At 41.8% G+C, this 14,326-nt stretch overlaps 3 protein-coding genes across 4 annotated transcripts in view; 2 read left to right on the top strand and 1 right to left on the bottom strand.

Annotated features, from left to right (window-relative positions):
* Crbn (cereblon) overlaps positions 1-2,012 on the top strand; it is a 21,345-nt gene extending 19,333 nt beyond the window's left edge. For both annotated transcript variants that reach the window (XM_013010521.1, XM_013010524.1), the window contains exons 10-11: positions 561-692; positions 1,734-2,012. In XM_013010521.1, coding sequence (XP_012865975.1) covers positions 561-692; positions 1,734-1,914 — 313 coding nt within the window. In that variant the 3' untranslated portion in view covers positions 1,915-2,012. The remainder of the gene's footprint in view (positions 1-560; positions 693-1,733) is intronic.
* A 1,625-nt stretch (positions 2,013-3,637) lies between these two features.
* On the bottom strand, positions 3,638-13,633 carry Trnt1 (tRNA nucleotidyl transferase, CCA-adding, 1). The gene is made up of 7 exons (XM_013010558.1): positions 13,363-13,633; positions 10,902-11,095; positions 8,819-8,957; positions 6,203-6,329; positions 5,293-5,486; positions 4,344-4,597; positions 3,638-4,143 (listed from the first exon to the last, which is right to left on the bottom strand). Exons 1-7 carry the CDS (start codon positions 13,508-13,510, stop codon positions 3,895-3,897), a joined length of 1,305 nt encoding a protein of 434 aa, XP_012866012.1. The 5' UTR covers positions 13,511-13,633; the 3' UTR covers positions 3,638-3,894.
* The window catches only part of Il5ra (interleukin 5 receptor, alpha), a 46,801-nt gene continuing 46,056 nt past the window's right edge, over positions 13,582-14,326 (top strand). The window contains exon 1 of the mRNA XM_013010356.1: positions 13,582-14,304. Coding sequence (XP_012865810.1) covers positions 13,582-14,304 — 723 coding nt within the window. The remainder of the gene's footprint in view (positions 14,305-14,326) is intronic.

Below are 14,326 nucleotides of genomic sequence, written 5' to 3' on the forward strand. Positions count from 1 at the left end.
CAAGTGGTAGAGCGCTAGCTTTGAGCTGAAGAGCTGAGGGACAGTGCCAAGGCCCAGAGTTCAGGCCCCACGACCGGACCCAAAAAAAAAAAAAAAAGAAAAGAAAGGTATCAGTTGCCCAAGATGTTTTCACTAAACTTATTGTTGAATTTTAAAACTAACTTTTTCCTTTGGGTTATCATGTGCACCTACACAAAGGAATATCTGCTACCTTCCAATGATGACTTGTACAAGATTCTGTTACTATAAAACTAAAAGATTAGCCAGGCATCAGTGATTCACTGCTGTAATTCTAGCTACTCAAGAGGCTGAGCTCTGAGGATCATAGTTCAAATCCAGTCAGAGCAAGAAAGTCTGTGAGACTCTTTCCTTCAAGTAGCCAGCAAAAAAGGTGGAAGTAGAGCCATGGTTCAAGTCGTAGAGCATCAACCTTGAGCCAAAAAACTTAAGGGACAGTGCTTATGTGCCCTGAGCTCAAGCCTTACCACCAACATAGAAGATTAAAATTCATCAGAAAAATCTAGTGATTGTCTTATTCTCCATGCTGTTTTTTGCTTTAGCTTATCCTTATGTGGGCCGATGGCTGCTTATGTGAATCCTCATGGATATGTGCATGAGACGCTTACCGTGTACAGAGCCGGCAACCTGAATCTCATAGGCCGGCCTACCACAGAGCACAGCTGGTTTCCTGGGTAAGAGGATGGTGATGGTGTTTTTTTTGTTGTTTTGGTTAATGGGTAGAAAACCCCAAAGTTCTAAATAGAGTTGTTAGAATTACAATGAAAAGAAAACAGGCATGACATGAATAACTTAAACAGCCTTTATCCCATAAATAGACAAAAATGTCTTTATGAACTGTTTGCATAGTACCATTGAACTGAATATATGGAGAAAAAAGGTTAACAATTACTGTTGTCCTGAAATTACTATATAGCTAATCCAAAGTTACTCTCTTCTGTTAGCGCTAAAAATTAGCTGTTTGCAATGATGCACATAATCTATTTGTGGATCATATTCTATAGTAATATCAAATCGAGTTTTCCTAATGAGATACAGAGAACACTGAATTCTTTTTCTTGTACTTACTTTACTTTACCCCAGTGGTTCTCAACGTTAAGAGTCTCGGCAACCTGTTAATTTCCTGTTATATTACCTTTAATAGCTAGCCCTATCACATTCTGTTCCACATATGGAGTCAGCCTTTGCTTTGAAAGAACCACAGTAGGAGGTGGTCAAGGCACTACAGGTGGTCCCGTATCAACAGAGCTTCCAGTCAACTCTTCCTAGTTAAACTGTTCTTTGAAGATAGCAAGTTGACTGAGACAAACGTGTATGTGTGCAGGTGGGTTGCTGTTCCCCAACTTGGTACACTACAGAGCAACAAAGGGAAAATGTCTTTCCAGTGGAAGAAAAACCGAACCATAGCTTCAAATAATATAGCTTCAAATCATTAATACGGCCAATTATACATGAAAGCTGATATATTACCATAGGAAATGCAAAAGTGACCGAATACTTGTACAATGTTTCTGTGAAGTGGTATGGTTTAAATCCCATGTAAGTCAGGCTAACCTCAAACTTGTAAATCCTTTGGCCTTGGTCTCAGACACTGTGGCCAGTCTTTTTAATTCTTCGAATTTGGCTCTTAAGAAATTTCTATGCAACAGATTTCCACGGCAGCCTTGGGTACTGAGTCATGCTTCCTTAGCTGCCATCTTCCCTTCATTTTATAGGTATGCGTGGACCATTGCCCAGTGTAAGATTTGTGCAAGCCACATTGGATGGAAATTTACAGCCACTAAAAAAGACATGTCCCCTCAAAAATTTTGGGGGTTAACCCGATCTGCTCTGTTGCCCACAATCCCAGACACAGAAGATGAACTAAGCCCAGACAAAGTAATACTTTGCTTGTAAATGGATGTAATATGGTAGCGGTAAAGATATGATCTGCTTTGGAAATTGCCTTTGATGCGTACACGTAAGTAACCAGCAACATTATGTATGAAGGGTTACAGTTTAATTCATCATGCATTGGCACCAGTCATCTGAATGATCAAGTTCCAAGCTAAGGTGCCAAGCACAAGTTTCCTTTTGAATGCAGCAAGGCAGCGTACGTTATTTTTAAAGGATTCTGTTCTTCTCAATTTTCCTTAGCTCATACTGATTTGTAAATTTTGAAAATATTAAATATGAAGTTTGAGTTAAAAATCCCCATTTCCTTTACATGTTTCTTGGTGAAAAGTTTTTACTTGTGCATTTGCACTATTTATTTGAACTATAACCCTAGCTCCTAAAATGTTTAACTTAAACTACTATGGGGCTGAAATAACACTGTATTTTGCAATCTATTTCAGTTGATGTAACTGGAAGAAAGTGTGTAAGTAAACTGACCAAAACTAAATTTAATGTTCCTTATTTAAATAATGTAACCTATTCACAACTGAACAATGGAGGTATAAGAAATAACTAAGATAAAATCCATAGATTGCACCTACCTCTTTGCTTATATATATTTGAAGGTTTACTGAATCCTTTTACAGCTGTGTAACTTTGGTCTCATATCCTTCACTGATTTACATAACTCAAAACTAATCAGGTCAAATGTCTAATCAATTTCTAATACTGAGGCCAAAAACGGACTGTTAACTTTGTGTCAGTAAATGAAAATAAACTTCATTTGCACTGCATTCAGGACTTATTCTATCCTAATTCTGCAGCAGGAACTGAGGATCAAGCTTCAAAGCCAGCCCAGTCAGACCAATATGAGACTTCTATAACCAGCAAAAAGCCAGACATGGAGGTGTGGAGCTCACATGGTAGTGACTGCCTTGAGTTGAAAAAAACTAAGTGAGAGCAAGAGAACTTGAGTTCAAGTCCCAGAATAGGCACACGCACACATGCACACACACACTTCTAGGACACTGCATCTCTGCAGACAAGTCAAAATACAGGCAGTGAGGGAAAAGCATCTCCCCTTTTGCTCCTCAGAGGCAGCATCTCAGATTCGTAGTACTGCCCAGAGACATCTTACACACCACAGGCTTCTGTAACAGTTAGTTAAATCTACATCATATAGAATATCCTCGTAGTACTTAAATGTTTTCAGATATTTTATATTGCATTTAATTACTAACCTGGGTAAAGTTGTAGTATAAACCCAGTTACCTTCCAAAACCAAGGGTAATATTTTACTAAAATAATGAGACTGTACAAGTTAACTTCTCCGGGCTTCACACACATAAAGCAATCCTTATAACAAATAACAAACAGCTCCATACCAAAACACAAATTGCTAGAACAAATCCACTATGAATAAATGGGATAGGTGTTTTACACAGATTTACCTACAATTATAGGTACCAGTTCATTTTGGAATTCAGATAAACTGAAATCTTATCAGTGGGCCAAGCAGCCCATTCATCTCAATGCGCAGAGTATTAAGCACTTCTTTTTTCTTTTTTTTTTTTTTTGCTGTTTTACTTGAGTCACAGCCAGCCTTTGTTTATACTTTGCTTTTGAGACAGGGTTTCACTAACTGCTAGTGAGCCTCAAACTCAGTTCCTTATGTCTCCACCTTCCAAGTAGCTGGGATTACAGGTGTATACCACCCGGCAAAATAATTTAAAGTCAATCCTAGTTTTTCCCTATGGAAAAACCATTTTTATTTAAAAAGCATAGACAGGTAAGTCAGAACCTACTCCAAAAGCATTCTAGGATTCATTGATACAATCATATTAAGAGGAGGTAGACTCCATTTCAAGTCAGTACCTGAAATGCAGTTTCACAAAGTAAGAAAATTTTTCTCTTTTAACTCTGCTATAGCTTCTTAAATCTCAGACAGGGGAAGACGACCAGTCTTACCAAATGTTTATCCCTTTTGAGTACCAGGTCATTCTAGGTCTTCTTTATGTAACTTAGGAGTTCCTCTTTTTCCATTTGGTAGCCACTTTTTTTCCACTGTTCACGCAGTTGCTGTAACAAAGCACCGATTTCCTTCCCAGAAGAAATGCCCACTTTTCTAATGTCGTGTCCGCTCACGGGGAAGGGGGGGATGGACCACTGCTCCATCTCCTTCAGGAGACCGCGTTCACCCTGGTACTTCAGCAGCTCACATACTCGGGCACTTGCATCTGGCTCTCTGGACTAAGTGCAAACAAACATTAAGTTCACCACACACGTTACAGCCCCCATTAATGGTTTACCCGATATTTAAATGACAAATACTCTACGAAAATTACCATTCCAAATAAGTAACACTTAATGAATAAATTCTGGATTTTATCTTCCAACTTTTCTGCAAGTGAAGACTACTTATTTTTGGACCAAACCTAGTGTATACTTACATCTATAATGAAGTCTTGATAGGGTTTCAATGGTTCTGAACTGTCTGATGCTTTAACTAAGTCTTTCCTATTTTTAACTATAAATAAGCCAAGGTTTTTCTCTTCTTTTGAAATCTTCAACCTCAAATCCAATTTTGTGACATCATCTTGTACTTTCAGCAGTGAGGCCAAGATGGTCATTGGCTTTGCTGAGCAACCTTCAACATTTTTACTGACTTGGTTAAATTCTTCTAAACTTGAGGGTGTAGGCAAACCTGCAGGAACAAAAATTTTTTTCTCCTCTTTTTAGTGTTAAAAGACCAGTCAAATCCTAAGGCAGTTTATGAAAATGCCCTTTCCCAATGACTCAAGACTAAAGAAATGGCCTGAAGTTCCCTGATGTGTGATCATCCTTGGTCAGTATTAATCATAACATCTATTGATCCATAAGGCATCTTAAAAACTCAGTAGATAAGTGCTATTATTTGTATCCTCCTTTTCTTCAGAAACTAACAAGTCACAAAGCTGGTGTCAGTTAACCTAACCTAATCAAAGCCAAGTCTTTTGAGTTACTCCTTACCTGTGATCCCAAAGATTATCTTGGAATTTGATTTCTCCATGTGGAATTTTGTAACTATATGAGTCAAAACATTTTTACCTTAAGGATTTTTAAACTAAATGTTTCATTGCCAAAAATTTTAATGTTTTGCTGGGCACCTATGGCTCACTCCTGAAATCCTAGCTACTCGGGAGGCTGAGATCTCAAGATCATGGCCAGCCCAGGCAGAAAAGTCCCTGTGAGACTCTTATGTCCAATTAGTCACTCAAAAACTGGAAGTGATGCTGTGGCTCAAGTGGCAGAGTGCTAGCCTTCAGCACAAAAAGGCTTGGGGACTGCGCCGAGGCCAAGTTCATACCCCACAACCAACCAAAGAAAGTATTTTTTAAATGTTTTATAACTTGTTCTCACCTATATGAGGAGCCACATCAAGATCATAGATTAGGTGAATTAAGTGGTTTACGTGGTTACCAACAAGAATTTTTTTCAATTCTACCCAAATCCGCTCTCCTGATATTCCAGCCAAGCCTTTTGCATTTTCGGCAATTGCTTCCAAAGTCTCAGGGTCATGCTCACCAGGTTTGTCCACAATTCTGCCGTAAAACCTAGAAAACAAAATCCTCTAAATGCACCTATACTGGCAGAACAGCCAGAATTCTGTTTCTCATTTTTGCATCTATTGAATGGAAACGAATTAAAGCATTAGTCATATCTCCACCTTTTTCTTCAGATGTACAAACCCAAGATTAATTACAATGTAAGTAGCCTCCAAGTCAGTAAGCACTAGAAGCCTGCGGACTCGATTTCACCAATAGTGACTAAGATGCAGCTGTGCTGCAGCAGGTAAAACTCATGAGCCCCATGAAGGCAGATTTTTATTTTTCTCTCTCCCACAATCCCTCCTTCCCTCCTGTGTCAGATAGCGGTGCTTGGCATGCTCACAAATGAAAAGAAAGCATTATTTAATAGAAAGGAGAATGGACATTTAAAAGGTGCTCAAAAGCGTGTGTTTTTTTTTTTTTTTGGGGGGGGGTGTTGAACTGTCGTGGGGCCTGAACTCTGGGTCTGGGCACTGTCCCTCAGCTCTTCAGCTCAAGGCTAGCACTCTACCACTTGAGCCACCTTCCTAACACCTCAAAACCTTTTTTTTATAGCAAAAGATCATAATAAATGTTGTATGAAAGTAACATGTACATAAGACATGGATTACCTCATCACCAGACACATTTGGGATGTCACTATTTTGTAGATCTACCTGTTTGGTTACTGTACACAACACACAGTATTAAAAACTGTTTCTAAAATTTGCAAAAATTCTTACCTGAAGTATCTTAAAATCCGAAGATAATCTTCTTGTATTCTTTGATGTGCATGTCCTACAAATCTAACTTTCTTATTTTTTAAATCTTCATAGCCATTAAAGTAATCGAATAAAGTACCATCAAAGCCTAGTCATTTAGAAGGAGGAAACAGAATCATTAACAATCTTAACAAAAATAAATAAATAAACTAAAAACTACCACAAACAGGAGAAATTCAGCATGGCTGTTTATCACATATAGTGACAGTATACATCACTACTAATTCAGAGACAGAGTAAACAGCTGTCCTTACAATTGAAAGATTATATCTCCAATAAGAACCTAAAGCAATGTGCCAGATATGTATAGACTGAGGATGAGAGGAGAACACGCTCATATAAAAAAACATGAATAGCCAAAATTATATGGGAAAATCATAGGAGTGGCAGGGGAATCCACAGGGCAGTTACTTTGTCATCCTGCAGCAAGAAAGACCTTTTAAACCTTTCAAACTAAATATCAGAAATATCAATTATGCCTTCTGGAGTAAGGCATAAAAGTCTGGCCAAAACAAAAAATCTTAAGCTAAGAGATACTCAGAGAAAGACCCCAAAAGTCAGTATCAATAGAGACAAAGGGCCAATTTCCATAGCATGCAAACATACAGAAGAAACGCAGAAATCTGTAAAATGAGTGTTTTCAACAGTGGTAATAAGAAATAGGAAGTAAAACAGTATTAAGTAGAAATAGTATTTCCCAGGTTTCTTTCCCACTGGTAAATTTCCAAGTGTCTGCTACTACCTGGTTCAGGATAGGTTAGGAGACTAAACCATGAGAGCCTATTATCCCTTCACAAAAATGCTGTACTGTAAACAAAACAATTCTCACTGGGATTTTCTTAGTTATCAAACTGCAAATCATATCTCATAGGTAAACTCTCAATCCCAAACAGACAACAGGTTATCCCCAAGACAGAGAAAAGCAACAGGAGACCTGCCAAGGGGGCAGGCAGGTGACTGGCCCCAAGAGGCACTTCACTGGGTGGCATCAGGGACAGGGCACTGCTGTTACTACTTGTGAAGAACAATCACGTGTCCATTTAATTCTGTTTGAACCCTGAATTCCTTCTGATTATCCGCAAAGTACCACTCTGGGCAGACAGTGCTTTTTTAGTGCAGCACACAGGGTATTTGCTAAATGGGAACTACCTTGATATATACGGGAAATTACAGGCTCCAGATTCAAAAGTGCATAGGCAAAATATGACTAAAAAAGGCAAATATCCTATGTCTATCTTACTGTTATGTGGTAAAGAATGTGTGTTGAACATACTGGCAGCAGAAAGGCTTTTTTAGTAAGATCAACATAAGGGGGCCAGTGATGTGGCGTGACCAAGCACGTACAGGACCCCAGCTCCAGGGGGGGAAAAAAGAAGAGGAAAAGCATCCCAGGAATGTGACAAAAACAACAATAACAACAACAAATGTCTGCAGCAGAAAGGCTAAAAAAATTCCTGAGCTGAAAATATAGTATGATGCCAATATGAGTTTTGTTTTGCTCTGAATCTTTCTTTTAAAGTATACTAGTAAAAATGTGAAACGCAGCTAAGTGGCTTATGCTTAAGAGCATAAGCTTTGGAGACAGTTTGCGTTACAACTAATAACACTACAGTGTACAGGCTGCATACCTTTGAGCAGGTTATCAGGAGTTAAAACAGCACCAACTGCTTCAGAAGGTTGCTGGGAAAACTAAACTATGTTATGAGTTTAAAATAGGATTCAGCAAATGTTTAGAAACCTATAGTAAACCTACAAGGAAACCATTAGAGAAGACTGCACCATGTGAGTAATGCTGGAAGAAGTGGATACTTGAAGCTTTGGTTGTGTAATGGAGGAGGTGTGTATTGCTGGGCTCCTTTTCCAGTCCCGCGTTTAATAGTAGAGTTTGGAAACCCAGGCTCTAACCTGGACCAAGTTACATGACATCTGCCAGTCTCACCCGCCCATCTTAGCCTACTCTAACCTAATTCACCTCTAGCCCTTTGTGAGCACACCTTCATTAACAAAGAACTTAAGGACCTACATGACAAATAGGCTTCATCTTAACATACCAAGGCAGACTTGTGATTCCTTAAGATGCAATGCTAAGAAAGAACTTGAGGTGTGTGTAGGTGGAACAGTAATTTGCTTTTTGCTGAAGTCATTCACCCCAATGCCAAGGCCCTGCAGGAAAGGATGGAGAAGGAGCATGTGTGTAAATGGCAGGGCCCTATGAACACTGACAGGAAGAGTGTGTGCATGTGCACATATATACATTTTTCTTGCACTGTTTAGATGCAGTTAATAAATTAGCAGATGAAGGTGTGAATGTGTCAGGCACTGCTCCAAGCATATACAATCATTAGCTCCCTTAATCTTCACAACAGTCCTACAAAATAAACTAGCATTAACACCTGTGTGTTTTACAGCTAGCGAGTAATATAGTGAGAATCTCAGCCAGTATTTTTGGATCTTGTCAACATGATATGCTGTCTCTTAGAAGAGATGAATGCCACTTCAGTTGGAGGACATTCCCAGAATGCAAGTTTCACTTGAAAAGAAGGCATATTCTGATAGATCACATTATCCTTGTATTACCTAGAAACATGGAGTTTATAGTGAGGTCTCTGCGTTCGGCATCTTTCTGCCAGTCAGTTGTGAATTCTACCTCAGCATGTCTTCCGTCGGTTGTGACATCGATCCTTAGTGTGGTAATTTCAAAATTTTCTTCATGAAGCTGCAATTGAATATAAGACTTTTTAAAAATTAGTTTATAGCATCACTAAAGACTGGAAAGCTTCCCTGAGACAAGGTAATACAGTTGTCTTTAAACTCAACCAGTATAAAAACCTTGAAACAGAATATTCAAGGCCATATCCAAAGAATGATACCTTTTTGTAAAAATAATTTGAGTTTATAGGCAAACATGGCCACTGAAAAGCAGCATGATAGGTATAAAGGGCTACTCGAGCTAGTTTTTTTGCCGGTGTCAGTTTGCACAGAGCTATGTTAATACATGCCACACAAAGGCCTGTCAGGAATTAAGTATAAGTAACAAACCTAGGGTCTTTACTCGTCATCCCCAGTGAGGTTAAGGTGATAGGTACACACACTCTGGGGAGAGAAACTGCCTCCAGCTGGGAAGGCTAAGGGACTCTAACAGTGACACAGGAGCTGAGCCTTAAAAGCTGATGTGGACATGTAGATGTAGACAGAAGCACATTTCAAATAAAAGCATGTCCAAAGACACAGTACAGAGGGAATTTTTAAAAGGGGAAATCTCACTGACAAATAGCATTCTACCAGTAGTCAGCAATGAGGTTTTCTTGATAAAGAATTTGGAATTCACAGGCAAAAAACTGGGATTATTTGAAGTCTTCTAGGATTCCTCACGATTTCATACAAATTCTCCTCCAGATACACATTACATTCTCACTATAAAATTTTATTTACGAAAGGAAAAGGGAAAAGAAAGGGCTTGAACTAGGGTAACTATACACTGCAGGACTGCTCTCTAGTTATAGTGAAAACTCCTGCAGATTCCAACACTTCTAGTTGGCTAGCACGTCCCAGGTAGAATTACGAAGCCCTGAAAGTCATTTTGCTGCAGCACCCAACTGCGATGACAGCCAAAGAATTTTAAGGAAATGAAATGAAGACTTTGTTGAAACAACTACCACTGGGAACCTAAGGAAAATAAGAGAAGTGACTACATCTGACACAAGCATAGAAGCTGTAAAATAAGTGGTCATGTGCCACATCGTGACACTGGACTGCATGTACCAGTGGTCCTGGAACTGAGCAATTCTACCACAGCTCTCATTCATCACGGAACACACCATACTCCCCCGTGTCTGTACTGGTGTAAACAGACCCGCAGCACTGCTAGGAGTTTAGACCTATGCACACGCAGTTATGTGCAGTACATGACTTAATGATGTCAAACTGAGCGCTTCCTCTAATAGGGATTTACTACACTGTGCTTTTTCTGGAGTGTACTTCCTTTGCTGGAAACCAGCCTCAGCAGCTCCTAGAACACACTTTCACACACGATGACAGCTCCGTGTGTCACTGCTCCTCCAGACTGCAGTGGGCCAAGTTCCGGAGTTAAGACAGTGAGTGACATCATGACCGGACCCTGTAGAGCCAAGGCGAGTGCTGTGCACTTACTTGTTAATCCAAAGAACAGGAAAACACTTTTAGAATAAAAGAATTTTTTTGTGTACTGAACAGTATGTCCAAGTTAAATGAGTTAAAAAGTTTTAAACAGAAATAATGCTCCACAGTGCACACCTATAAACAAAAGTGATACAAAAGAGATGTAATGAAAAATCAGAGACACACTGGGAAAATGACCTGCTGGGGAGATAGGGAAAGACTTATTTGCTGTTGGGAGGGAGTACAGTCAGAAAGCTACACAAGAAGTCAGTAGATTACATTTTAAAAATGCAAACTTCAAAAACTATAGCATGCAAAAACACAAAATAAAACCACTTGTGGAGGTCAAGTCATTAAACTTAGCAGTGGCCACAACACACAAGAATGAAAGACTTAGGGCAGAGTAGAAGACACTGCTATTTTTAATTAGACATTTTGTTTCCCAACTATAAAAAAACTCCTGAACTTTGAGTTAAGTAAGCAGATGTTCACACAGTGCAGTAAGTATCAGCCTGCGACTCACCCTGGCTGTGATTGTTCCGTGCTTCTCTCCCTTGTTGTTGATCATCCGGATGCCGGCTGACTGAAACATCTCCTTCATTTGGGTTGGGGTGGCAGTGGTAGCAAAATCAACATCTTGAGGTTTCACCCCATTCAGCAAATCCCTCACGGCTCCTCCTGCTATTCTCAGCTCATGATTCTCTTTCACAAATAATTCTGAAATGACAGCGACAAGATTTTTAGTACAATGTGTTTCAGTAATGACAGTGTGTTACCGGAAGTACAAAGTTTGGCCATCTATTGGGACAGTTTAGACCATGTAAGAAGGGCTTGCTTTTCATGCAAAAACATGAAGAAGGTGGAAGACACAAAGTGGCTGTGCTGTAGATGCCTGAGAACCATGGGAAACAGAACCTGCATGACTTTGCTGATTAAGACAACTCGAAATTCTACAGTGCCTCACAATCATGATTACAAATATGAATTATAGTCAAAGAGTAAAGCAAAATAGAAAAGCAAGTCTCCTCCTAGTTCTGTGAATAATATACAAGCATTTCTATGCATGCAACTGTCAGGCCCCTTATCATAAGTGTTGCCACCAAGATCCTTCAATAGACAACCTGTGAGAATATTGCCTGAAATCAATGCACATGGAAAACTACTACAAACAACCAACAGGTGAGGACAAGGCTTCTACAACTCTGGCCAGTCTACTGAGAATGATGTCCACAGCTGGCTTCACACAAGCTGGTCTGCACTGTTACAAATTGGCATTCTGCAGAATGTGTTCCAAGCACATCAGTCAGGCAAGGACATGTTTGACCAATAACAAGATGACTGGCATTACGTTACCATCAAGTGCTATCACCCAGCAATGGTAATGGACCATAGCTACACAGCCAAGGAAACCCTGGCTAGTACCTGAACCATGTAATTCAGAAGTGAATGACCTTTAGAACTTCGGTCTTATCTCTAAGGAAATAACCTTAATCTGCCATGGAAATGATATAGTTCAAATGAAGCAGAGGGAAAAAAAACAATCTGGCAAATCATGAACTGCTGCATTATATGATTATGACAAACTATCCTAGCTTCCTCGATTTTCTCTGCTGAAAGCTAATCGTATATGGGGACAAAGCAACTATGACGATTTTAGAACTCATGACAGGATTTAAACTGCACCATGCCAATTTTCACAGAGGCTTTAAATATGTCTGTCTGCACTTTGTTTTCACATGGACATTACATTATGCCAGGGCACCCAATCCTACAAAGTAGTTAAGTTACTTGCTGAGTTTACTGATAGTGTTTGAAGTCACCTTCAGTACATATCCCTCCATAGTGTTGTTTCACAGACAGAATCCTGAAAACCACTTCCTGTTTTACGCTACTGAGGTTCTGACTTTAGGAATTCCAACTTTCACAGTGAAGAAAATAAAGCTCAGAAACTCAGGTTTTATAAATCATAGAGTAGTACTAAAAGATGTTAAAGAAACTGTAGTATTTGGTATTTACGGCAGAATGATCAGAGAGAGTATACTGCCAAGAATATTTTCCGAGGAGACTCTTGCAACAGAGGGCAAGACTGAGGAAGGCACAGCCATAAAGAAACAGTTCAGTCAGCCCCAAATTGGTGATGTTAGAGCTGGTCTCTTCAGACAGCGCTGCTCACCACTTGCAGTTACTGAGCACTTAGAACATACTTAAGTCTGAATTGAGACATGGTGTTAAATTTGTTCCAGGTTTGGAAGTCTTACAACAATATAAAAAGGGGGTCAGTCTGATACTGTATATCCATGTGTGAAATAAGCTGAAGCCCCTTTGAAGAGTTAGCAAACTCTAAAAAAAAAGAAAGAAATGTAAAGCAGGTCCTACGACAGATGCTAAGGGGGAGAAGAGGGCAAATGGGGTGGGTGAGGAGGGTGACTATGGTCAAAATACATGTAAGTGAAAATGGAACAGTGAAGCTTGCTGAGATCAGTTTGGGAAAAGAGGATCAGGGAGAGTTGGGGGGGGGTGATCAAGACATGTACCATGAATACCTAGACATGTCAAAAAATAACCTTGGACAAACAAGGGATGCTGATAGTGGGGGGAAATGATGTAGCATTGTTCTGTAAATTTCACACTCGTGATCGTATCTTGATGACAGTGGACTGAATGTATGTTTTACTCAGTTCCTTCCAGTTATGTGTTCTGGAAACACTGGCAGAGACATAGCGTTCCCAAGTACCTCTTCACACACTAGGAGGAGGCAGTGTGTCAAGGAAATACAGCGGATCCCATAATGCATCAGGAATCTAGTACTTAAACCATCCTACAGAAGAGCTAAAGGTCAACTTCTCCACTCGTTGCTTTACTCACAAGTCTTCCTTTTGTCACTTCAACAACAGCAATATTTGAATGTTGGTTTAAAAAAAAATTCGTCCACCCTGTGTCTTTCCACCTAAGGCCTCTCCGCTTGTTCCAAAGCCAGGTCTCACCTGTCAGACTCTTCAGTCCTTCTGTGAAAAGGGACTGGAATTCCGGAGACTGCAACTTCATGGTGCACAGACAGCGCTTCAGAAGATAGAGGCTGCTCCAGCCCGCGCCGGGTCCCCGCCTCTTCCAAGGACACAGGAGCCTCAGCATCTGGAGCAGTGGCCACACACCTCGACCAGGCGGGCCGCGGGTGCACCGACCGAGCTCCACGCACTGAGCACATGAATGACACGCAGTGTTACTCACCAACTGCGAGGAACTCGCCTCCCCGTCCAGAGGCAGGGCCGCCCCCGCAACAAGGAAAAAAAGCCAAGCAGGAGCCGCAGGCCCCAGAAACACGGGGGACAAGCACGTGGTTCCCGTCCGGGGGGCGGGAGGGAGGGGGAGCAGGCCTCCAGGACACGAACTGGATCCCCCGACCCTCGAGTCACCCCGGATTCCCGACCCCCCCCACGGAGACCTGGCCGCGCACGGGGGCTCTCAGGACCCCGCGATCTCAATGCGGGGCAGGCGCGGGGCAGCGGGAGGCCCCGTCCGGCCACGTGGACCCGGGAGCTGACTCCGCCCCCCTCCCGACTCCCACGCGCTCAGAAACCCGCCCCGGACCCGAGCCCCGGGGTCAGCCCGCACGGTGCCCCGGACCCCAGCCCCGGGGTCAGCCCGCACGGTGCCCCGGACCCGAGCCCTGGGGTCAGCCCGCTCGGTGCCCCGGACCCTGCACGGTGCCCCGGACCCTAGCCCTCCCCGGACCCGAGCCCCGGGGTCAGCCCGCTCGGTGCCCCGGACCCTGCACGGTGCCCCGGACCCTAGCCCTGGGGTCAGCCCACACGGTGCCCCGGACCCGAGCCCCGGGGTCAGCCCGCACGGTGCCCCGGACCCCGCACGGTGCCCCGGACCCGAGCCCTGGGGTCAGCCTGCACGGTGCCCCGGACCCGAGCCCCGGGGTCAGCCCGCTCGGTGCCCCGG

Source organism: Dipodomys ordii, unplaced genomic scaffold (genome assembly GCF_000151885.1).
Source record: "Dipodomys ordii isolate 6190 unplaced genomic scaffold, Dord_2.0 Scaffold12, whole genome shotgun sequence".
Taxonomy (NCBI): domain Eukaryota; kingdom Metazoa; phylum Chordata; class Mammalia; order Rodentia; family Heteromyidae; genus Dipodomys; species Dipodomys ordii.

What these genes read in the sequence shown, in the direction of transcription:
- Trnt1 (XM_013010558.1), bottom strand. Translation starts at nt 13,510, where the DNA reads ATGCTGAGGCTCCTGTGTCCTTGGAAGAGGCGGGGACCCGGCGCGGGC. An exon ending in AGGACTGAAGAGTCTGACAG is followed by an intron (nt 11,096 to 13,362) that starts GTGAGACCTGGC and finishes CTGTCATTTCAG; the next exon opens with AATTATTTGTGAAAGAGAAT. An exon ending in ACGGAACAATCACAGCCAGG is followed by an intron (nt 8,958 to 10,901) that starts GTGAGTCGCAGG and finishes ATTCAATTGCAG; the next exon opens with CTTCATGAAGAAAATTTTGA.